Source organism: Artemia sp. Qi Xiang Cuo, chromosome 12 (assembly GCF_049724085.1).
Source record: "Artemia sp. Qi Xiang Cuo chromosome 12, ASM4972408v1, whole genome shotgun sequence".
NCBI lineage: Eukaryota > Metazoa > Arthropoda > Branchiopoda > Anostraca > Artemiidae > Artemia > Artemia sp. Qi Xiang Cuo.
The window spans coordinates 69,245,602-69,271,734 of NC_142805.1; the positions used below are offsets into that span (position 1 = coordinate 69,245,602).

General features: G+C 34.4%; 3 protein-coding genes across 3 annotated transcripts in view; 1 reads left to right on the forward strand and 2 right to left on the reverse strand.

Annotated features, from left to right (window-relative positions):
* Elp4 (Elongator complex protein 4) overlaps window positions 1-10,096 on the reverse strand; it is a 28,727-nt gene extending 18,631 nt beyond the window's left edge. The window contains exons 1-2 of the mRNA XM_089098005.1: window positions 9,878-10,096; window positions 2,850-3,001 (exon numbers count right to left, since the gene is read on the reverse strand). Of these exons, the coding sequence (XP_088954131.1) occupies window positions 2,850-2,873 (24 nt within the window). The 5' untranslated portion in view covers window positions 2,874-3,001; window positions 9,878-10,096. The remainder of the gene's footprint in view (window positions 1-2,849; window positions 3,002-9,877) is intronic.
* On the reverse strand, window positions 8,214-11,958 carry LOC148946444 (uncharacterized). The gene is made up of 2 exons (XM_089097702.1): window positions 11,917-11,958; window positions 8,214-9,080 (listed from the first exon to the last, which is right to left on the reverse strand). Exons 1-2 carry the CDS (start codon window positions 11,956-11,958, stop codon window positions 8,214-8,216), a joined length of 909 nt encoding a protein of 302 aa, XP_088953828.1.
* A 13,579-nt stretch (window positions 11,959-25,537) lies between these two features.
* The window catches only part of LOC148946445 (carbonic anhydrase-like), a 98,236-nt gene continuing 97,640 nt past the window's right edge, over window positions 25,538-26,133 (forward strand). The window contains exon 1 of the mRNA XM_089098469.1: window positions 25,538-25,601. The gene's annotated coding sequence lies outside the window, so the exon portion shown is untranslated. The remainder of the gene's footprint in view (window positions 25,602-26,133) is intronic.

The following is a 26,133-nucleotide window of genomic DNA, read 5'->3' on the forward strand; positions in this document are numbered from 1 at the left end:
TTTCATATACCCTAATCTTGACAGCAGGATTTAGTTTTGGACTAAACTAGTATTATACAATAATAAATTCAAATTTCATTGAACTTCAAGGAGGTATATTAAAGTATTGAAAACAAGGCATAAAAACTCATTTAGAGCGACGGTTTTTAATATAGTACAATCGTAGATTTTACAAACTGATTGAATAAAAACATTTCTTTTTCAACTGAAAGTAAGGAGCGGCATTAAAACTTAAAACGAACGGAAATTGTTCCATATATGAGGGCGGCTACCCTTTCCTCGACGCTCACTTTTTACGTTAAAGTTTTAAACTTGTTTACAATACCTCTCATTCAAATTCAACAGCCCTTGTGTTTGAGCAGTCTTTCTTCAGGAATTGTGACAAAAATTCAAACTTTAGCGTAAGGAGCGAGGGTTGAAGAAGGGGAAGCCCCCTTTAGATACGGAGCAATGTCTGTTCGCTTAAAGTTTTATTCTTGTTCCTTTCTTTCAGTTGGAAAAGTTGTTGCTTTTTATTTAATTTTGACTCTTTTCCAAATCATGCCAAGAAATCCCCTTCCCTCCGCTCCCCCGTGAGTAAAATTTTCCCTGGAAAATTCACCCAAAAGAATAACCTACAGTCCTTTCCTCAGGGGCTATGAAGCTTTTGTCATCCCCAAATGGTAATTACTGTACCATTCAACTATGCCAAATCAAATGGCTGTCTCAATATTTTGATTGGATGTCTTTGGAGGAAAATGGGGGTGTCACTGGTGCTAGTTGCTCTCCGATCTTATTAATCACTTAAAAAGGACACTAGAACTTTCGATTTCCGTTCGAATGATCCCTCTTTTGATCTTCTAGAGCCACTGGCTCAATACAATCACCTCTGGGGAAAAAAAACATAAAACACGGTTGCCATTATCTTCCTTTTGGCTAAAAATTCAACGTTTTCATAAATAGAACCTTGAAACCTTTACAGTACCGTTTTCCGATATTCTGAATCTAATGGCATGATTTTCATTAAGATAGGTCGACTTTTTAGGGGCCCTTTTTATGACTCGAGCCTTTTAAGAATATCAGGATAATTTTTTCAGGCTTTTAGCTTTTGATGGGTAACATTAAACTTAATTAGTTTCATATATTTGGAATCAGCATAAAAAGCCAATTCCTATGATGTATCAATTTTTACCAAAATTTTATTTTTTAGAGCTCTGGTTACTATTGAGCCGATTCACTCCATACTTACACTTTGTTAGAACAAACTGTTACAACAATAAGTGTTAATAATAAACTGTTACAAAATCAAAACCAGAATCATAAAAGTTAATACGGAATTTTCAATAAATTAGGGTTCAAACTGTAAGGGTGTATAAGATGATTTTCTTTGGGGGAGGGGGAAATTTCATAGGATTTTCTTTCGACCAATATTAAGAAGCATTAGAAAAAAAATCGAGTATTTAGAGACAATAAACCCTTGTTTTGATTCCAAATATATGCGATGGAATATGTTCAAGACCTTGGGGTTTGCTTCGATTCGAGTCTTAAATTTTATAAACATGCATCGGATATCACCTAATCGGCAAATTACTAATTATTAAGTCTAAATCGTACATTTTCCAAGTTTAATCTTCGTTCATTGATTTCACTTTATGTATCTATACATTGATTTCATTTTATGCATGACAAATACTTGAGCATTGCTCATCAGTATGATGTCCCCTTAATAAGAGAGATAGAGAAAGAGTTGAGAAAGTGCAACGTAGAGCCACCAAACTTATACCTTACCTGAAACATCTACCATACCACCAGAGAACACGGAGACTACCAGTTGCCTAGTCTTCAGTTCCGACATGATAGAGCTGACCTAATACATACATTCCGCATTGTTAGGAAAATTGATAATACCACTCTAACTCACTTCTCCACTTTGACAGAACACAGTAGTACCAGTCAACATCAACACAAAATATACCCACCATGTCCAGAGAAAAGATTAGGCTCTTTATCTAGCCGAATGTGGAAGACTTAAAACGCACTTCTATCAAAAACAGTTGCGACTATCACAGTACAGTCTTTCAAAAGACTCGGAATGCACTTCCATCGGAAACAGTTGCGACTATCACGATCGAGTCTTTCAAAAGTAGTTTAGCCTCTACGGATTTCCATGCTAGGTCTTATCACGATTTATTTTGAAAACACTTTTTTTTGTATAAGTTATTTTTGTGACCTGTATGTTTTAATAGAGTGTGTTGTTTTCATGGAGTTTTATGTTTGTGTTAGTTGTCATAGAGTGTGTTTCAGCGCTGTCATGAATTGTTATAACGTTTAGTGCGACAAGCTTGGTAAAGCTAATCGCCTTCTGGAATTAATAAATAAATAAATGACTATTTTTTTTACCTAACAAGAAATAAAGGTCATTAAAACATATCTGAGCTGTACTGGTGCTAAATTAATTAAGTAACCATTTAAAATTTATGAGATTTAAGCATCAAAAAGTCATCTTTTCTCAATAAAAACCCCACAGAAGGTTTTTACTATCCTATACTAAATCCTTTTTTACCACAGTTTGAATAAGCCATTATAAAAATACATTTTTCAAGCTTTTATTTTAGGCCCAAATCTTATTTCAGCAAACTTTAAGATAATCATAGAAATAAGGAGGTTTCTCCCAGTCACACTTGATTCTGATGAACATTTTTGGATTAAGACTGTGGGTGCTATAATACAACAGTTCCTTTGTTATTGCAAAGGGAGACATCAACAAGGAAATTCACAATGAAATACAATCAGCATCTACAGACTCATTACAATAATGATCATGAACTATGATCTAGTTTAGCCAATATCAAGTTGAAACTAATACCTACCTCTTTTAGCATCTCATGATTCATGGAATAGAATAAATTTTCATGACCATTTCTCTGTCCTTCTACTAGAAAACACTGAGCAAAATTCCTGGCCAAATATGCTGATGCATCTTCAATCAATATTACTAGACCTCCAACAGGAATGCCATCATCTGAAAAAGACAAAACCTCAAAAACTATGAAAATTTTCCCAAAAATGGGTTGGATTTTACCTGCATTTACGAAGTTGAGTCTGAACTTCTTCATGAAGGAATAACTTGTCAGTAGAGAGCTAGATTAGGACCCCATAAAGGTTTTTCTAAAGCAGAGAGCAATAATACAATTAGAAAAATATTTGTTTGCGTCTAAAGAAGAACCTGGTATTTTGTGTAAACAAAATAATTGTATTGTTTTGGCTTCTGGGTGGGGGGGGGGCAAAGTCCCTATGTGGGTCCTTTTTAATGTTGCAAAAAAAATTCTCTGAACTTTTGCTTGAGTCAACTTTTCTTTTATTCTAGGTTTTAAAAACACAATCCTAATTATTTGAGTAGGATATTAAGCCATATTATGATTTACCTTGAAATTGAAGACACATTTTAATCATTTCTTTAAAACTCTGTAAATCAGGTATAGCAATATAGGCATGAGGTATAAAACACTTAATCTGGGCCTTATTTCTGCTTTTGATCTGTTTCTGGAAGTTTCAATGTCATTAAAAAGAGGAGTTCAAGTGTATCACACGTCAATGCACTTTGGAGGTGGAAGAGGTGAAGCTAGAGGTGAAGTTACTCTTATTATTTTTATGACAGTGTTTCCGTCAGAAAAGCCCATCGACTAGAATGTTACCCTCTTCCCAAATATAATAATCACCGCTGTCATAATTGTGTTCCAGTCCAGTCCCCCTAATAAGGTCAGAAATAGCCCTAGGCTGTATATGCTATTAAGTGACCCAATAAGGGGATGTGCTGGAACACTAGTGGAAAGGAGGCTATTAATGTGAAGGCTATGAATGGAGAATAGAATAATATAAATCTTAAGACAATCTTATATCTAAGTTTGGCCCTTACTAAGGTCAATTAAGTACAGTTCTTACTGTACTCTAAATCTAATTCAAATGTCTGTTTTTTATGGAACTAACAGATACAAAAAAAATATATATACTATCAGATTATCTATTCAATGCTCTTTCCAGACACAATAATTGCTACTTTCACTTTTGTGGGTTAAGGTTACTCATCGGTAGGGCTAGATTTACAGCTTTGGCGGTCCTAGGCCCAAGGGTTTTTGCTGCTCTGTTTTTACAAGATTTTTGGTGAAATCTCCAAAAATTCAGGGGAAGTGGAAGCACTGAACAGATCACAACTGATGAGCCAAAAGTAGTGGAAGACAGAGGAGATATCAAACTCTCAGCTGCCATTCTTGAGAGGCATCTGACAGTTTATAAGTGGCTACAGAATTCCTGTGTTGTTCTAAAGTCACTTTTCTGTGAATACATAGCACAGCAGCAGAGTGAACCTGGTATTTTGACAATAAATCATATCAATCCAGTTTTTATTAAGAAAAAAAACTGCTCAGTGATAGTTTATTGTACCCCTTGGCATTGTGCGCCCCTAGGCCTGGGCCTATTGGTAAAACCAGGCCTGCTTATAGGATAGAAATAAAAGATAGAAAAAATGAAACGTACCACTTGATTCCTAATTCAAAGCCTTCACAATAATCCTTATCTTCACACTGGCGTAAGCAGTGGCAGACTATGGCTACAGTGGGCTCTAGGCAAAAATGTAATGCCATAACTTTTTTCCAGCCCTGACACATACTTTGCGTTTGGTTTTAAAGCAAACAGTATGTAGTTCAATTTAATAGTTGGATTACCAGAAAACAGGGGAAAAAATAAAATAATTTATTAAAACAAACCAACATAATTTATTAAAACAAAAAATAATACTCAAGCAAGTACACCCAGATTGATTAGTTATATTAGTTTTTTTCTTGCTCTTAATTATCCAAACTTGTCAATTAGTTTTTCATAATTAATAGTTATTTAATAGCTCCTTTTCTATATAAAGTGCAATATTGGTAAACCATATAATTTTTATTGGTCTAATGTGGATCTTAATTTTTTTTTTTTTTTATTGTGGCAATTACTGATACTGATCTTTGGCCACTTGTATTGCTTACTGGAGCAATTTATTGGCTAAATAAAATTTATTTAATTTAGTTACCCAAATTTATTAGTTAAATAAATTCTCAGAATCACCTTTAAATTAGGAGATCAATTATAGTAAAATTATAAAATAACTTTCTCCAAGTTTTCACCAGTATGAGAAAATATCAGTAGAAACTCAAAAAATGTTTCTTTTATACCACTTGGAAAAACATAGCAAATAATGACAGTCAGCTGATCAACAAGACATATATCAGTTGCTAAATAAATAATTATAGAGTAAAATGTGGCTTCCTGTATTTTGTTCACTATTGTGAGTTGTAAATCATATGATATAATGGAAATAAATTCTTTGAATATTTTATACCAGTACTATTGTTAGCATGTTTCTTAATGTGCTCTCACAAAAATGGATTGTATTCAGATAAATATTCAAAAGTACCTATATAATTACCATTATTTCACTAATAAATACTTAATTTTTGCCATGAAATGCTTAAGAGTGTTGAGGAATATTTTAATTTTTGCTGCCAAACATTTAAGCACTTCCTTCTATTTTTTTTTACTTCTAATTTATTTTTCCAGTTTAGTGTCAATGATCTTTTTATAAAAAAATTAAATAAAGTTAATGTGGTCAATGCAGTTTTCATGCTCTGACATCTTTTTAAGTGCATTTTTCCAATTATTTTCCTTTTTGTCACTAGTGTTGTTTCCTTGAAAAATAATTTGCAGATGTAAAAGTACAATAAATTGTTGGTTTAAGCATAAGCCAATCAACCTCTTAACTTCCACCCCACTATTAATTGTTCAGGATATGGAGGCAATAGTTAATGTTTTTGTGATTTGTTTTTAGCCTTTATTGCATTGAACAGAAGATGATTCCAAAGATCCATTTAATGATTTTGGCAAATTTTTTATGTAATATTGTACTCTTGCATGGTGTTTGTAAAGAAATTATGGCAAAATCGTTAACACATCTCTTAGTTTCATCATTACTTTGAGATGATTTTGATCTAAAATGAAATTGCTTGGTTTTTTGTGCTGTTTTTACTCTATTTTTTAATTTTTTTGGTAGAATAGTTTTGGAAACAAATGATGTTCCTGGAGTTTGAGCAGGTGAAATTTGTAAAAACAATGACAATTGTTGTAACTGTTCTCCATCTACAGTTAAAATTTATCCAACAACCTTTTCATCTGTTGTGCCACTTTATCTCAGTCTATTTTTGTTTTTGTTCTTCACTTCCATTTAAATATTTATAGGAACTCAAAAGAAAAGAAAGAATTGTGAGACATAATTGCTATTTCTGATACTTCACATTATATAACGTATTGATTAACAATTAAATACTTTTATAAAACATTTTATTGAAGAATTTTTTGAAAATATTAACTATGAACTCAAAACAATCTATCTCTAATCAAGTCTAGATACTCAAGTTGTAATTGCACAATTTTTATTGACAACTAACATAAGATGTAATAAATTCAGGAGACACTGATCTTAAATAGCTATGTTTGACTCACTTTACAAAACTATGATATACATATTCCTGGGTTAAATAATTTTAATTTAAACAAAGTTTTAAAGGACTGTTGGGTATATATTCATGGGGATGACAGCACTCACTTTAATGCAGAAATACTTTATATGTGTAGGCCTAGTCTTTGTAAAAAGAACACATCAGCGTTTCAAATGCAAAATAATTATGAATGTCATGTTTTTTCTGCTAAATAAATTATAAAAATTAAAAGCCTAGTTTTTTGCCCCAAAAAATTAAGGGGCCCTATGCATGTGGCTTTAGTCTGCCACCCAGTGTAGGATGTAATTTTAATAGCAATATCACCTGAATTAGTAGGCAAAAATGACCAGCTAGCTGGTATGAACACATTATCACCCCCTCCCCCCAAAAAAAAAAACACTTTGGCGATTTATGCCTCTGGGTACAAGAAAAGTGTTTTGAGCCTCATACCTTTATTCAATCTGAACTTACAAGATTTTGAACCTTTGGTTACCTATTATTTTAAATTTAGGAAAAAAAGAATTTGGCATGGCTTAATATTCTACTGAAATAACAGGAGTTGCATTTTCAAAAATTAGAGCCAATGAAGAAGGGATTGAAAACTCAAAATTAATGTAAAAAAATTTTGTAACACATTTTTGTGACAATACCTTGACAAAACTTTCCTAGGTTATATTTTAGGCCCTGGATTCATTCCAAAAGTTTTGTTCACCTAATTTTTTCAAGATACCATAAAGACTCTCAGCTAGAATTTTACCCCCCCCCCCAAAAAAAAAATGAAGAAAGGATAAATTATTTTATCCTTTCCTTTCTTATAAGAAAGGAAAAAAATGATAAATTATTTATTGTTGAAATTTAGATGACAGTAAATATTTAGTGGATAGCCTCTTGTGAAGGAAATATCACAAAACATACAGAAGTAATATAATAGATTCTTTACTTTATAGGCTACTGTTTTCATATGCCATGGACACTTTCCTGACAATGCACCTCCCCCACACCATAGTCCTAATAGCATATAAGAAACAAAAGAAAACTAAAACAATGAAATTCTTACCTCATAATATGCAATACTTTTTTTTAGGAATGATATAAGCAAATAGGCTACTTTGATTTTTTTAAAGAAGTTTTGAGAATTTTATTGTGTTTCCTTCTGAGGAAGGCAAAATAAAACTGACCAAAAAACATAAAACACTTGTAGCCCATATTTTTGGTATAAGCCTATGGGATTTGCACTATATAAGGAAACTTGTTAAGATAACAATTCTTACTTCATAATATATAGCTTTGATTTTGTTCTTGTGTTATAATGTCAGTGCTGGAAGTTTGTTTATGAGCGGTTCTTATTATTTTTCTTTTCTTCTTCATGTGTTTAGTTGTTATGTTTTTTTTATGTGTGTTATTTTTTAAAAAACATTTTTTTTGTTCTTTTTGTTTGTTTTTTTCCTGTTGAGAAAGGTTGCTGGATACGGGGCCAAAATATTTGGAATATTTTTTAATTAAAGTGTTATTTGTTTTTATTTATTTTTTGTTCCACTGCTTTGTTGAAATTACCTTAAATTACCTTAAATCGCATCTTCTAGCGACTAAGGTTGCAGGAACCTGTAGATGTCGCCAGGTAGTATTGACAGGAGTTCGTTGCACAATTCATTAATGGATCATCACATCCTACACGTATACAGGACAGTTGAATATCACACACTAATAGACCCTAGTGGTGGATGCAGGCTCATCCCACTGCGTCCTCCATGGCTTGTTCCTCCAGTCATGGTCAACGCCAGTCTTGAAGCTGTTAACTGAAGCTGCGGAAACAGTTGAATCGCTCAGTGAATTCCACAACGGAACAACGCGATTGGTGAAGAAGTTGTATTTCTCACGCTTTCTGCTGAATCTTTGGCGGATTTTTATGGGGTTACCTCGCGCTCTGCTAGACTGGTCCTGTTCGAGAATGGGCTTGATAACACTGCTGTTCATCAACTTATATGCCAAAATTACGTCCCCCCTTTTTCTACGGTAGGTCAGAGTTTGCAAATCAAGCTTTTCTAGGCGTTGCTCATATGGGATTTGTTGGTTGGCAAATGGGAGCCTAGTAGCTCTTCTCTGGACTTTTTCAAGCAACTCTGCATTGCATTTAAAGTGGGGGTTTGCAACTGCCATCCCAAACTCAAGATGAGGGCGGACAAGGGCTGTGTAAAGCTTCTTAATGACCCTGGGGTGGCGACTAGTCACTGATCGCTTGATTAGGCCTAGGATCTTGTTTGCCTTTGCGGCTTGAGTTTGGCAGTGACTATGGAACTTCAGCTTATTATCTATGATTACCCCGAGATCACGTTCTTCCTCTGCGCTTTGGATGGGTGTTATAGCACCAGTAGAGTCCAACATATGGTAGCTATGGCAAGGGTTGTTCAGTCCAAGATGTAAAACTTTACATTTGCTTGGGTTAAACTCTAGTGTCCAAGTTGAGGCCCATTGGCAGAGGTTTGTTAAGTCTTGTTGCAGGGCATTGCAGTCTTCGTCAGAAGCGGCAGGTCCAAAGAGTTTGGAATTAAAACTCTTTTTGGTAAAGTTCTATGAAATCATATTATTGAGTTAGGAATAAAGTGAATACACCATTTGATGCCTTTTTTATGATGATTACAAATATAATAATCATTTCTATCAGAAATTAATTTCATCCCCCCCATATAGGCTATACCTAACCTAACCCTGAATTGGCATATATAGGGGGGGGGGGACTGAAATTCATTTCCAATAGAAATGATTATTATATTCGTAATTAGCATAAAAAAGGCATCAAATGGTGTATTCACTTTATTCCTAACTCAATAATATGATTTTGTAGAACTTCACCTAACCCTGAATTGGCATATATACGGGGGGGCTGAAATTCATTTCCAATAGAAATGCTTATTATATTTGTAATCATCATAAAAAATAGGCATTGAATGGTGTATTCACTTTTGTCCTAACTCAATAATATGATTTTGTAGAACTTTAACCACATTTTTTCTTGCTTATTTTTTTTGTAAATGGAAAAGCTGGGTGATCTAGGAAATTATTTACTGATAAATTAGCCTAGGTTCAATTAGGTAGAAGGCACTTGAGTGTTTGTTTATAAACAATTCTCAAGACTTAAAGAATAGACATAATCATTAAAAAATGTGATAGAAAAACTGAAATTACAAGAAAAGAAGTGATCTTCCCCTGCAAAATATGTTAACTAGGATTATTTTGCATATTATGAAGTAAGAATTGTTTCCTTGTGTAGTGCTGATCTTCTAGGCTTACAACCATTTTTACAACCCAATTTCCATCCTAGGATATAAGAACCTAAGCCAGCCTGTAGAAAGAAATACACTTAATACCCAAGAAACTGTCAAGTGAAGGTACACCAGATCCAATCTTCAAGATCCATGGCTAAGCTTTCCTTTTATCACAGAATAAGAGTTCCCAGAGGAAACAAGCGATTTTTTGTGGAATGTCATGATATTCAACTCTATGATAATGATTGATTATCCAGCCTATCTTGCATCGTGACCTCAGGACGAAATTGAGCAGCAGCAGGATTTCAGACTTTTCCAGGGTGAGGAATTTTCAATTTATTTTGCGCTAAACGTCATCTATATGAACTTTATGAAACGACCACAGCGAATCTACTCTGTCACTTCTTGTGGTACGATTGCTTGATGTGATTCTCAATCTTGACTGACAGTGCATTAAAAAATCAAATAAAAAGCTCATAGTCTGTAATATCTCAAAGTAGCATTTTGAATGAGAAAGCCCCTGAATCTAAATTTTACCTTCTGAAAGGTTAAGGCAGATATGCATACGATGATATACATATTTTCAAAGGAATTGTCTGAAGCTGTGTTTCCATTTAGCGTTTGGGAAAGAGTGGAAAGAAAATCAACAAATGACACAACAAGAAATAGTCTTCTCTTTAATTCATTATTGAAATATATTTATCAAATTCTGTTTAATTAATTCCACCATGCCGCTTAGTATTTAAGCTGATGGGGCAATTTTTTGATGCCTGCCCCTTGCGCACAAGTTGGATCAAGTACAGACCATGAAAGGAACAACTACAAGTTTAACTCTTAGCTCCCAGTAATTTTTGTTAGAATATGATATCCTCTTCTAGTAAATGTACTCATAACAGATGAACAGGGCACTTGCCTTTATTTCTCATCAAATTTCTATGAGATCTGTAATCCTTTCCTGGTAGAGCTGATGATGAGAGCAGTTAAAGACCCTATGTTCACAATGGTGAGAATGGGTATAGCCACCCGAAATCCAGAACAAATTGGCTTGATAAAGCAAATTGGGTTGAAATTTGAATATCCTTTCTGTCAGATGACCTGATGACAATAATTTTAAAATTCCTCTCCTTTGCCTATCCTAAAAAAACGGCGTTGGTTCCACGTTCCCAAAATAGACATCACAAAGGTAGACTTGTTTCAGTCTACCTCTAAACCCAAGCGTTTTATGCAAAAGACATTTCTGAAAAATAAGTAAACATCGAAAATTTCGCTACCAAAATAAAATAAATCAGAGTCTTGGATTTCCAAATTACCTTTCCAGAATTGTTTCCTAAGAGTCTAGTACAAATACAAAAATTTTATTTCAGGTCTGAAAGAGAGGACAACATGTTCTACGCGAGTCTGATAGTTTACTTTCAAAGCTGAGACAATCAAGAATTGTCTTAAAGGTAGTGGTGCATCCCTTACCTTTTGCTAAACCGTATAAGACGTTTTTTGTACCTGACCAGTCAAATACAGTCTGGGTTGTTTATCCTCCTACTGAAATGCTTTCACATTTTGTAAGTTCTCAGTAAACGTAAAAAATGGCTTGTTTTGGCACTGTCTAGCTTGAGGTAGGTTTCATCGAGTTTGATGAGCTTTCATACCTCGAAATTTACAATTCTGGAAGTCCAGCTGTGAAAAGTTCCAAAAATGTGCCTCTAGACACGACATCATCACTACAAAGATCTCAGTAAATATGAAAATGGTTAATTTTAACACTGTCTAGCTTGAGACAGGTTTCATCGAGTTTGATGAGCTTTCATGCTTCAAAATTTATAATTCTGGAAGTCCAGCTGTCAAAAGTTCCAAAAATGTGCCGTCCCCCTTTTTACTACCCAGTCCCTTTGAAACGCCCCTCAATACATCTGATCGAAATTTTAATGTAGCTCTTTTTTCAAAATAGTCGAAAGGTACAATGAATGTTCCTCTAGGGATGGCACAACCCCTATAATCTTTCGGGAAAGGGTCGTTTTAGGTTTTATAATTAAAAAAAGGGGGAAAGAGGCTTTTCTAATGTTGTCAGGGCCACATACAAGACTCCATTATAGAACATAGTTGCAATTCATCTGTTTTGATAGCAAATTATTCATTATCCACCAAACCATGTATTTGTTCCTCTCTTCATCTACAAATCGCTTTGTCATCATTAAAGAAAACCTCTTTTCCATTGAAAACCGCCTCAATCTCCAAAACTTATCACCATCCTGATGGACTGCAAAGGCTGTAAATATACAAGCAGCAGACTTAGCTTTAATGAAAAAATTAGCTTTATTTACTTAGCCTTACTAACTTTTTGTATAGCGTTTTTGGTTAATAAAGTCAAGTCAAGTTTCGGGAAGTTCCATAAATCCTACGAAGTCTTCTACAGTACTGCTGTCATAATCATAGCGCGGAGAAAGACTAAGTTATGAGGTATGTGACGCAGCCGTGTTTGCGTCACATGCGTGTGATAAGCTGATTTCTCATCTTTCGTTGCTTTACCAAATGTTTTTTTTGCAGTGGTGTAGTCCCGGATTCTTTTTGTTTAGGTCTTATTTTGCCATTCCTTAAAAAAGGGAAGGATCCATATGAGTGTTCAACGTACCGACCCATAACTGTTTCAAGTGTATTTGCTAAGATTTTTGAATTGCTTATAATTAATAGTCTACGTTCTACTTGCTATACACCTGCATATCAGTTCGGATTCCAGCCTAAGCTGGGATGTATCCATACTCTAAAATGTTTGTGCAATTTATTGATTGATTCAGCTGAGTCTGGTGGGACCCTAGCCTTTTGAACGCATGATGTTAGTAAAACGTTTGACTCGCTTTCGCATCCCCGAGCAACAAATGAGCCTTTGCACTGCGGAGTATCGCCAGATTTAGTTAGACCTATTCTTTACGTGTACCTCCAAATGAAAGCTAAAATAAGTATTCCTGGAAATGATTTATTGACCAAAGAAATACCAAATTACATTGGGGTTAAACAGGGTGCGATTACTTCACCCACAATATATAATAATGCAACATTGCTAGTGCAGTGCCAACTTTCTTCGTGTTGTATTCATAAAGGGGTGTATTTATCGATACTTTGTTATGCAGATGATGTTCTTAATGTTAGTAGGACCACTTGCGAATAGAAAAATGTTTCCGAGGAATTTCTGAAAATTACCGTGAAATTGGGCTTTCCCTAGACGCAGCAAAATGTGTATTTTTGACTTTTAGTGAGTTAAGTGTGACATGAGTTGATGATGCGTGTATAGATTTGAATCGTACCGGAGTAGATCCTTTTGATAAGTTGACATATCTTGGTCTCCCAAGTGGTACGAATCTTAAGTAAACTAAGCAACTAATGTTGGAAAATATGGAGAGTAAAATCCGTCGTTCATATGGTGCGATTGTAAGTTCCCAATTTCCATTCAAATAGAGCCCTTCTTGCAAGGATTTATAATAGTGTAGCCCTGCCACATATTCTTTATTTAGTGCCGTTTTACCGAATATTTAGTGAACTTGATCGTCTTAGAATGAAGCGTGCGTGTTTTAGATATGCTAAGTTTCTACTGCGAGTCCCCCCGTGGACCCGTAACTCATACCTCATAAGAAAATATAGCCTATCGGATCCATGTGTCAAGCTATGTGAGCTTAATGCTCATATGTGCAGTAAGGAAACTGGCCATGAATGGCAAAAGGTCATTTTTTGATGTTTAATGTTGGTTTTTGCTTTTGAATGTTTGATTTTCTTCTCTTTTCTTTGTTTTGAATGTACTCCATCTTTCTTTTTCTTTTTGTATGATGGGTCATAAATAAATACATACATACATACATTGTCAAATATCATACTGTGAAATTCAGCTTCTTGGATTCTTGTTTTATAGTACTTAAAGTTTCTTCAGCGCCAAATTGTATCAAGTCATTTGCCGTGTCTTACTAATATAACCCGGCCGCAAAATCTGTCACCACGTTAGGGGGGTGCGTGCCCCCACACCCCTCACCTGGATCCGCTACTGAACTTATCACCATCCTAATGGACTGCAAAGGCTGAAAATATACAAGCAGTAGACTTAGCTTTAGTGAAAAAATAGATGAAAAATGCAAAAACGAAGATAGAAGCACGAGCCAGCAATCTTCTGAAGAGAATTCTCAACTTTGACTCGATCTCCTGCCTTTTTGTGAAAAATGTCACGTAGGAGGTTAGCATTACAATAGAAATACTTGAAGAACAGCAGAAAAACATCATCGACACAATTGAGATGCTAGAAGCTACGCATAAACCTTAGAAAAAAAAATATCTGAGTTCGAAATGAACGACTTAATTGTCATTGTAATACAATTTGTCAAAAGCTTTAGAACATATCCAGAGGGTGATTTCAACAGAAATAATCGTCAGAGATTTGGACCATCTTGTTTTGACAGTTGTCCTTAAAGTCAAGCCTCTGGATAAATAATGCAGACATCTCAATGCACCTGTTTTATAAAGAGCATTTTAGAATGTTGTGAATTCCTTTCTCAGTCATCATTTTGTAGAGATTCATCATACTACAAAGTAAGTGGAAAATTTATGTCAGTCGATTAGAACCAAAAATCATAGTTTTAGCTTTCATTCAAACCATTTTGGCAAAAATTTCACTGACATTTTCCCTTCAAATAGCCAAAAAACATGAAGGTATTAAGTCCACTCCATCCCTGGTCGTTACAGTGAGGACAAAAATTGAAAACAAAGTTGGGATTCTATCCGACTCATACGTAAAGAGTATAAAGAAAAGAGTATATAGACTTGGAGATAGGTCCACCCATATTGGGTGATGTTTGATGCTTTTACAACGGGTCTACTCCAGAAAATCGGTTCTGATCTACCCCAGAAAATTGGTCTACCCCAGAAATGATTGATAATTGGTTCCCAGCTTGTTTTATAATGATTTTTTGATAAAAAAAAAAAATTCAGACACTTTTTGAATAGGGCTCGGGAAAGAAAAAAGTCATTCTGTCCAATGAATTTCAATGAAGATAAATTCCAGGTTGAGAAATAAACAGGTTAATTAGCCTAGGAGTTGTACCACATGACCAGACTGAAGTAATAAAAAAAATACAATTTTAAACATTTCCAGAAATTATTGGGTACAATTCGGCGATACGGAAGCAACACTCATTTCAAGGTGCAGAGTATATTGAAACAAAGCGTATAGATAACTTATAAAAACTATTTAACTTATTTTATATTGACATTTTGTAATTATATATCAATTGTTATTGTAATTGTAATTGTATATCAATTTATTTTATATTGACACTTTGTAATTGTATATCAATGCCATTTTAAAATGTTATTGAATGTTGAAACTGTTCGTAGTGACGTATTTGCGCATTTTATTTCTTAATTGTTTCCGTAGATAAGTTCAAAAGCGAAAAGTCTATGATAAGTCTATAGATAAGTCTATGCACCTATAGGTAATAATATGAAACAGTCGTGTAACACGACCTAGAAGTCGGTTAAATAAGGGAATTTCACCCCCCTCACCCTGGCAAGCGTACTTTGATCCAGCTCTGAAAACAGTTTTGTTGGATTCCTGCTATACTGTGCAGTAGGCTAGAAATTTTTTTTTTAATTAGAAGATTAACCAAAACATGGCAAACTGCACAGGAATCTTTCTTCTAAGTTTAAGGATTCCCAAATTGGAATTTTTCGGATTTCCCTTACCTCACTTTATCAATCACAAAAACAGTAGCATTGCTCTTCAATACAATAAAACAGAACAGTGTTGTGTAAACTTTGTTTATGGCGGCCCGGCTCGAAGATTAGAATCTTTGACAACCCACCTTATAGAAAAAATTATTTACAAAATAAATTAAGTTTTTAAATGAAAATCCTGGTATCTGTTTAAAAATAAAAATACAATAAACTAAAAAATTAACAGTTGCATTCATTTAAAACTTTAGTAAATGAAGGAAATTTGGAATGAATTGCATTTATGTATGACCCGCTGTAAATACAATGACTAGTGGGATATACAATAAATAAACAGAAATAATGAAAAAGGTAAGTAAAACAAAATTGAAATTCATAACAAAATACAAGCACAATAATTAAAAAATTAAAACGCCATCCATTTACTGTTTTAAAATGGAACACCATGGGTGTCCTTTGATCTGCTGATTATACACTTTAATGCAACTGCTAATGGCAGCATTAGGGTCTACAACAAGTGGCCCAAGAATCATTTGCCCAAGATGAGAGGCCGAGGAGATACTTTGGATATCGGTAGTATATTTGTCGGAGTTGTTTCGTTTTTATTGTCAAGAATGTAGGCCACATAGGCCCAAGTACAGAAAATTTGGAAACATGCATGGGTTATACAGTTTAGCTAATAGCCGGCAATTAAAACATAGTTTATTAGATAATAAGCTGCCTTAGGCGCTGGACCTCCGGCGCTGTATATGGTGGATAAGAAGCTTTCTAGTTGCATTAGGAGAGTCGCCGATTGGGAGGTCTAGATATTTCATTTCCAGTTTAGGAGCAGCCGAGCGCTCCATCGATATTAACTTTAAGGCTTTCGGGAACAGGAACACTGTCGAAATTTACGACGTCTGACTTTTCAGCGTTAAAATTGAGATTTATTTTTGAATATTTGCGACTCAAAATTGATTTTTTTTTTCTCGAGCGCATATAGCGTACGGCTGGGGTGGAAAACATCATCCGCATACGCAATAAGGGATACGTTTATACCTCCTAAAATACAAGAACAAACCCCTTGCGACCGTGGGTTCAGAATTCAGTTATTAAACGTGACTGAGGATGTAGTGGCACCTTACCTTACACCACGGCAGAAAAGTATGACTATCTCTGTGATTGTTCCATCAGACAATTTGATTATGGTGATTAGATGAGAATGAATATCATACAAAGTACGAACAACACAAGTACTGATCACGCCTTCGTAAATTTCAATGGAGGTTTGCGCGTGAATAATCGAATCAATAGCCCGACTGACAAAATGGCACCCTAGAACAAGTTACTCTTCCGACTTAGTATCAACCAAAACTGATGACAGTACCGTCAGTGGATGAGCACAACTTGTTTCTTTCTGAAACCCAAACTGGCGTGGAGGCATATAACATTTATCAATAAGTTCAGGCATCATCAGTTTTTCAAAAATTTAAAAGAGGTTGTGGTTACCGTTATTGATCGATATGATGAGCATTCACTTTAGGGTCTTTTCTTCTTAGGGACAGAAGTAAGGTGGCCAGTTGAAAATGAAGAGGGAATTATTCCCTATGTTAGCACCATTTGGAATGGTAGAAAAAAGTGTCATCATACAAAAATTCCAACTACGAGGTAACGGTGTTAATTCTATTCGAAGATTAGGTTCAACATATAATCTGTTTCAATGCTTAATTTTTAAGTAAACCAAGGCTGATATTGCGGCTTCATCATGAGCGTAGGCAGCATCTTGTTTAGGGGGGCGGGGATAGGGAAGCCGATTCTGTGATGGGGGGAGAGGGCTGAAGTTATATCGGCAGTTCACAAAACCTCGCATCGCCAGCAAGGTCTCTCTTACCTTCTGAAATCTACGGTTCGGTAAGAAAGAACCTACCCTAGCATCTATATCAGTAGACTACAAACCCGAATGAGATTCTTTGTACGATCCGGAGCGGAGATAACTTTTTATAAGACTGCAGCTCGGTTGCCACAAAATGGCGTTGAGAACATGTGTAAAAGTAATCACGCTAGCTTGAAAAGATCTGGATGTATACTGAAAATAGACAAACGAACGGACAAAAAAAACACACACACACACACAAAAGATATCATGGTTATCGCTTAGTTTTTTGCCAAAAATAGCAAAATTTCGCTATTTTTTTTACTAAAAATGTATTTTTTCATTTTATTTGACGTTTATAAGAAAAACTAACGTCAGAGACGGCTTCAGCTCTAAATTCTGATACAGCTGAACATATCAACCATTCATTTCGTGACATTTCATTTTTTCATGAAAAATAAAAATAAATGTAATAAAAATAGCGAAAAAAAAAAAACAAATTTCGCAACGGGTTAGAGATGAAGATTTTGGATATGTTGTTCAGTGCTTTTTTCTGGTCCGGATGGTGAAGAAAGCATTACTTTATCAATTTGTTCCTGGTTCGGGCATTTTTTTCCGTATTATTACTGTACTATGAGGTGAAGTGGAACACTAAATGCAAGTACAAAGCCAAGCTGAAAAAATGCCGTATTATCGGGCAACATTTCACCGGAAACAAGACATCGCGGCAAAATATAATCTGAATTTATGGAAGTTCACCTAGTTCTTCTCTGACTATGAATGATTGGGATTCTTATTACACGTCACTCTAAGGAATCAAAAATCCTGTCATGAGCAAAAATTATGAAGAGGATGTTTCTAGATGGCTTGGACGTTCTATTTTCATCTTGAACTTCTTTTCCAGATGTTCATCACCAGGAGCATAGTTCCTGACCGTTCCTAAATCAAATTATAATATCGATTGCAAAGAAAGAGGATGATTCTAAATTTTACAGACCTATCAGTGCATCTTGTATTCTGATTAACATATTTGAATATGCTATTTTGCCCAAGCCAGACACTGGGCTTTTTGGAGATAACCAGCTTGGATTCCAGAAAGGGTTTTGGTCACCCAGAGGAATATCGATTATTAGAAAGGATCTTGAAAGAAAAGTCACCACTTTATATGTGCACCGTCGATTAATCGAAAGAGTTCGATGAAATAAATCATGTGCAACCTTTTGACGCTCTATTGCACTGCAGCGTAAGTGTGAGTATCGTCAAAACTATAAAATTTTGGTATGCAAACTGGACAGTATCTGCCAAATGGAGAGACACAGTTTCAGAACCCGTTAAAGTCAAAAGAGGCGTGAGGTAAGGCTGTGTTCTTAGCCCTGGCATTTTCAAACATTCAATCTCTAAGATTCTGAACCACATCTCTTCAACTCTTCTAATTCACGGTACCGACTTATCTTATATAGCTTACGCCGAAGATGTTCTTATTCTCAGCAGATCGAAGGCAGACTTGCAAGATAATCTGAATGGACTGCAACGAGATTTTCAACCTATCGGACTTTTTATTAATATCGGAAGGCGCGAATTTCTAACTTTCAACGCGGCTAAAAGTGACAGTAAAAAGCGACCCTTAGAAGTCATTCGGTTCCTGCTAGAAATTATTCAGTTCCTGTTGTGTCAGACTTGAAATACACCGGCTTAATGATTTTAGGAACGCTCCACAGAACTAGGCAAACCATTGTGAAGCACACAACTGCCGCCATCAAACGTGCTTACAGGACTGTTAATCCAAATCGGTGGTGATACTGCAGAATATCACTTGCTTCAATTTATCGTTCAGTGTGCCAACCTCACGTTATTTAGCTCACCCGTGCGTCTATCCTACTTACCAAGAGTGGCACCAAAAAATGAATATGTGCTATTTTAGATGCACAAAGTTTCTATTGTTCATTCCTAAGCGGCACCAAAATTCCGTCTAATTTTGGAATTATGAATTCAGTAAAAGAGTGGCCGAGAATCCGTGAAAAGTCTGTGGCAAAAGCAATATTGGATAGACGTCGTTTTCTACCAATAATAACTTAAGTGTTTCTGTTTATTGATGTGTTTAATTTTTTCTTTTTTCTTGCTCCACAACAATCTTTTGTAGATGGTGGGTAAATAAATAATTTTTTTATTATTATTATCATTTACAATGAGTTTAATGACAAAAAAAATGTGAAAATCAGAACCAATATCCAACCTAATTTGCATAACATAGTATTAAATTCCAGCAAATACAGAGAACTTGATACAGTACCCTTGAAAATCACATGTTAACGTATCAAAAAAGTAACAAGTTGATTACTATAGCTTACAAATTAGAAAATTTGAGTTTTTTCAACTTAAACAATAAATAACTGATTTGTTGATCGCTTACATGTCCTAGACGAGTGGTTCTCAAACTTACTTAGACACTATACCCCTTTTTACCCACAAAACATTTTAGGAACCCCTTATCAGTTACTGGTGCTAAGTAAACTGTAGCTAAAATATAAATAAAATTGCCAGTCTTAGAGTTAAAGGATGTTTTTTTTTTCTTTGTTGTCCGGCCGCGTACACCCTAAAACTTTTTGCATACCCCTAAGGGGTACGTATACCACAGTTTGAGAAACCGCTGTTCTAGACTACAGACAACCATATTCCCCTTTGTGTCTAGCTCCAACTCTTACAGGTCTTATTTGAACAAGAATAATATTTTCTCATTTTGTAGTAGTAAGCCTACAGTAACAATAAAATGAATCAGGAGATCGGTACATGCACAACGCAACCATTGGTCAGTATGGGAATAAGTTGTCAGTTTTTAATTAAGTTTTGTAAATGTAACAGCTCCCAAAAGGAAGCGCTGAAGGGGAGGGGGCAAGTTTGGGACATCCGGTGTAATAAAAAGGTACAATATTATAATACAATGTACAATAAAACATTTTATTAAATAACTTAGTTATAGTATACAAGTAGACTTAGACAGAGGCTGTGCTTCATAAGCGGCATCGGGCTGAATCTTCAAAAAGCACAATACCAGAAACAAAGTAGATGATTACTAGGCTAAGTTTTGTATGACTGATACTTTAGACCTCTGAAACTTTTTTGAACTCAGCACTTTGCACTCATAAAGCTTACTGATGAGTAAATTACTGTTTATTGACTCAACTTTTTCCTTTTTAATAGGAGTAGAAGAAGAGATTCAAGATGCTGTTGGCTTAGCGAATATCTAAGCCTAGATTTGAATAACTTTAGGACGGAAAGCTCTTTCACAACTGACTTGTGATAAAGGGATCGTCAAAGCTTGTACACTTTAAAAAGCTGTGTGTACATAACTGAGCACGTGTTTTAGTCATGAATAACATTAAATACCCATTTTACACACCCTTCACTATCTTTTATTATTTACAACTGACTTGCGTTAACAACTGAAAAGTTACAATTCACTTGTGTTAAAGAAATAATAAAAAAAAACTTATACTTTATAATGTTCTATGTACATATCTGAGTACATGTTGTAGTCAAAAACGAAATTCAACACACATTTTACACCCCCCTCAAGTTGTTTTATTATTTACAACTGACTTGTGTTAACAACTGTAAAGTCACAACTGACCTGTGCTAAGGAAATTGTCGAAGGAAACTTATACACTTTATAAAGTTCTATGTACATGACTGAGTACATGTTGTAGTCATGCACGACATTTAATGCACATTTTACACACCCCTCGCGTTCTTTTATTATTTACAACTGACTTGCGTTAACAACTGAAAAGTTACAATTCACTTGTGTTAAAGAAATAATAAAAAAAAACTTATACCTTATAATGTTCTATGTACATATCTGAGTACATGTTGTAGTCAAAAACGAAATTCAATACACATTTTACACCCCCCTCAAGTTGTTTTATTATTTACAACTGACTTGTGTTAACAACTGTAAAGTCACAACTGACCTGTGCTAAGGAAATTGTCGAAGGAAACTTATACACTTTATAAAGTTCTATGTACATGACTGAGTACATGTTGTAGTCATGCACGACATTGAATGCACATTTTACACACCGCTCGCGTTCTTTTGTTATTTACAACTGACTTGCGTTAACAACTGAAAAGTTACAACTGACTTGTGTTAAAGAAATAATAAAAAAAACTTATTAACCTTATAAAGTTCTATGTACATATCTGAGTACATGTTGTAGTCAAAAACGAAATTCAATGCACATTTTACACACCCCTCAAGTTGTTTTATTATTTACAACTGACTTGTGTTAACAACTGTAAAGTCACAACTGACCTGTGCTAAGGAAATTGTCGAAGGAAACTTATACACTTTATAAAGTTCTATGTACATGACTGAGTACATGTTGTAGTCATGCACGACATTTAATACACATTTTACACACCCCTCGCGTTCTTTTATTATTTGCAACTGACTTGCGTTAACAACTGAAAAGTTACAACTGACTTGTGTTAAAGAAATAATAAAAAAAAACTTATAAACTTTATAAAGTTCTATGGACATATCTGAGTACATGTTGTAGTCAAAAGCGAAATTCAATACACATTTTACATACCCCTCAAGTTGTTTTATTATTTACAACTGACTTGTGTTAACAACTGTAAAGTCACAACTGACCTGTGCTAAGGAAATTGTCGAAGGAAACTTATACACTTTATAAAGTTCTATGTACATGACTGAGTACATGTTGTAGTCATGCACGACATTTAATGCACATTTTACACACCCCTCAAGTTCTTTTATTATTTACAACTGACTTGCGTTAACAACTGAAAAGTCACAACTGACTTGTGTTAAGGAAATCATCAAAGGAAACTTAAACACTTTATAAAAGTTCTATGTACATAACTAAGCACATGTTGTACTCCTATACGAAATTGAATACACATTGTACACACCCCTCAAGTTCCTTTATTATTTACAACTCACTTGCGTTGACAACTGACTCGCGATAAGGAAATCGCCGAAGGAAACTTATACACTTTATAAAGTTCTATGTACATAACTGAGTACATTTTATAGTCATGTATGATATTGAATACACATTTTACACACCCTTCGCGATCTTTTATTATTTACAATTTTACTTGCATTAACAACTGAAAAGTCACAACTGACTTCTTTTAAGGAAATCATCAAAGGAAAACTTAGACACTTTATAAAGTTGTAGGTACATAACTGAGTGCATTTTATAGTCATATACGACATTGAATGCACATTTTACACACCGCTCGCGTTCTTTTGTTATTTACAACTCACTTGCGTTAACAACTGAAAAGTCACAACTGACTTGTGTTAAGGAAATCATCAAAAGAAACTTATACACTATATAAAGTTCTATGTTCATAACTGAGTTCATGTTATAGTCATGTACGACATTGAATACACATTTTAAGCTTCCCTCGCATTCTTTTATTATTTACAACTCACTTGCATTAACAACTAAAAAGTCACAACTGACTTGTGTTAAGGAAATCGTCAAAGGAAACTTATACACTTCATAAAGTTCTATGTACGTAACTTAGTACATGTTCTAGTCATATATAGCATTGAATGCACATTGTACAAACCCCTCGCGTTCTGCTATTGGTTAGAAACAGTTTTTTCTTCATCATTTGAATTATTTCTGGTATAAAAACGCTCAAGCTGCCCCAGGGCCGGATCGCGGGCTGGAGGGGGCATGAATCCCAGGTGGCATGGCCAGGGGTGGCTAAACAAGCTTAAATTGTAATATTTTTTGAAAAAAATACAATATTTAAAGTATTGATGGTGCAGCAGGGGGAGGCAAAGTCTACTTCCCCCCCCCCCCCACCTCTGATTAGAGACCACCTATGATTAAAGTAAAAGTATATAAAAATGAAAAAAGTAAATAAGTACAAAAAAATACATAAAACAATAGCCTACTAACAAAAACTAAGATATAAACTCCCTGCATTCAGTTCTGTTGAGCAATGTCGAATCGTTGGATATATATTTTTTTTAACAATATCGACAGTTTAGAACTTGGTTATCAAACACCAAAATATTTAATGCCTTTAGACTAAGTGTTTGTAAAAAGTATCGCATTATCAAATTAGTTTGTTCAAATTAAAAACTTAGAACTAAGATTACGAAAGTCAAATAAAAGTTTTCAATTCAATATTTTTAATTTAATTTTGAATACCAAAAAAAAAAAATATATTTGACACTTTTATATTTTGTAACTGTAAAAAATCAAATCTTTTTCAATGCGAAAACTAGATACACACAATCACTCCTGAAAAAAAAAGTAATAACCATAAAAAAAGTATCAGTTCAGGGGGAAAATATATAAATTCCCAGGATTCCGTTCAGGGGAAACATTTCTAATTTATAGTGGCTTCATGTATCAGCTCACGCGTACTCTTGCAATGCAAGCAAAATTTGACGGCATACTTTTTTTTATCGAAATTGCCCCTTATTAAGTTGCTTTCCTTGTGTTTTCTATAATTATACGAACTTTCGTGAGTACACAAGAAACAAATTACACTTTTAGGATCACCTTAAAAAGCTGATTATTTTATTGAATATCATTCAACAGTTAGGCTCTTATACTTTCGTTATTGACAAGGATCGTTATTTACTTACCATTCATTACTATGAAGAACTTGATTTGTTATTCCAACCAAACCACATAGTAAAATGCTTCTGGGAAACTGTAAAGGGGTCTCTCAGTCACAAATTATAACTTATATTTTCCTTATTAAGGGTCAAAATCTATTGGCAGGCAACCAACAATAGGGCAACACATATCATTTCCATTGTTTTTCCCTATTCTACTCTCTTTCCTTTGGTTTCCTAATAATTACTTTATAGTCCCAAATTTCCAGGAGGCGGCCATGGCCCCCTGACCCCTCTTGCCGGCGCCCATGTTACGGTACTTTTATGATAAACCCACTACCGCTCAAGTTGTTCAATCATTGACGCACTATAGAACTGTTTTTTTTCGTAAGTTTCTTTCAGCTTAGCGTGCAAGACAAGACAAAGAATAGATGGAAAATATATAATTGGGGCTATATATCTGCATATTGGAGTGCGGGGGTCGGGGAAAGTATTTGGACAGTGTGAAGTTAAAAAGTAATTCTTACTACATAATATGCAGAATAATTGTACCTAACACATCAGACATGCAGACCTGCTCTACTTTACCCCCCTGCTTATGTTAAAAAATATATAGCCCAAATTTGTTTCAAAAGCTTTATATTTGTATCTTACTTTGGTATATTTCATTAGGATTCAGCGTCAGAGAAACATATTAGAAGAATATTAGGTAGTGGTATATGATATATTAGAAGAATATTAGGTATATGATATATCATACTAGTGTTACATATTTTAAATCACCATGAAACCAAATACTTTTGATGTACATATTGTTACCAAAGATCTTTTGTTTAAAACTTTTGGTTACTATTACCACAAGTCGCTTTTTGCTTTCAGTTCGTTACCATGGCCTGTTTGATTTCATCACTACCAATTATTTGACAAAAATAAGTAATTTATAGGGATTATCCTGTCTTTTCCCACATAAGGTAATAATATAATTAATAAGTAATTAATATAATAGTTGTTGATAAGACAAAGATATTGTTTCGAAGTAAAGTACTGTTTCTAAGTATTTAAACATTCTTAATAAAGAAGTAAAATAATGAAAAGTAGCATTCTAATCATATAAATACCACCGTTGTGGTTTTACTGGCAGGGGGAAACAACCGTTTAATACTATAAAAAGAAAACATGCACGTAATCATTAATGCTACATAATAATCATGTATAAAAAATCAGCATAACAATTAATTCAAAGGGCACTTCAGGCTGAAATTGCTATCTTTCAATTGAAATATTTCTAACTTTTTCACAGAATTCGATTCTAATTTATAAAAATAATACCCCAACTTATCATCATTACAGAAGATCATGAAGGGTTCCAACGAAAAGTTTTTTTTTATAATTACCAGGCCTATGCTTATTTTAGGCCGTACACGTACTCCCAGGACATAGTGAACATGCAGGAATTGGTATTCATTAAGGAATTGGTGTACATTGGTATTCATAGGCCAAGAATTACAACAGAGTTGTTCTTGATATAATTTTCAGGTTTTCAAGATATAGAAACGGTTCTTCTGAGTTAATGAGTATTTTTCTAAGGTTCTCAGGATTAATTTTCTCAGTCTCCGGAAAGTGTGGCTCCAATAAGGATCTTTAAACCGGCAACTTCAGAGGTAAATTCTAATATCTTTCAATGAATTCGAATATCTGACTTTTTATGAATAAATTTTTTTCTAAAATAAGATAACTCAGATTTTACCAAATTTAGAGAGAACAATATGTTTTGTAATGTTTGACGTCTCAAAATTTAAACCACTCTACTTTAATGATCCTCCTCATATCTGGCACATACACATCATTTTCTTCGGAAGGCGGGGGGGGGGAGACGGGCTATAATAATAAAAAAGATTTTCGAACAAATAAAAGTTTAGGGATAAGTCCTTGCAATAGACAGTGAAAAACAGATCCAGAAAGTTCTGAGTATTTCCGCCACATTCATCAGTGATCGTCATCTGCAGATAAACTAAAGCATTACGATTAAAACAAACTATATTTATACAGAATAATATAGCTACTTCCAGGTCACAAATAGTTTCCCGGAACCCGGAAGTAATTATTTTATCCTGTATACATACAGTTTGTTTTAATTGTAATACTTTAGTTTTCCTGCTGATGAAGATCACCTATGTATGTGGTCGAAATATC

Excerpts from the sequence above, each read along its gene's own strand:
- LOC148946444 (XM_089097702.1), bottom strand. The coding sequence starts at position 11,958 with ATGACAAAGCGATTTGTAGATGAAGAGAGGAACAAATACATG. Across the intron at positions 9,081-11,916 it reads AAGAGAGGAACAAATACATG|AACTTTACCAAAAAGAGTTT; the intron begins GTTTGGTGGATA and ends ATGATTTCATAG.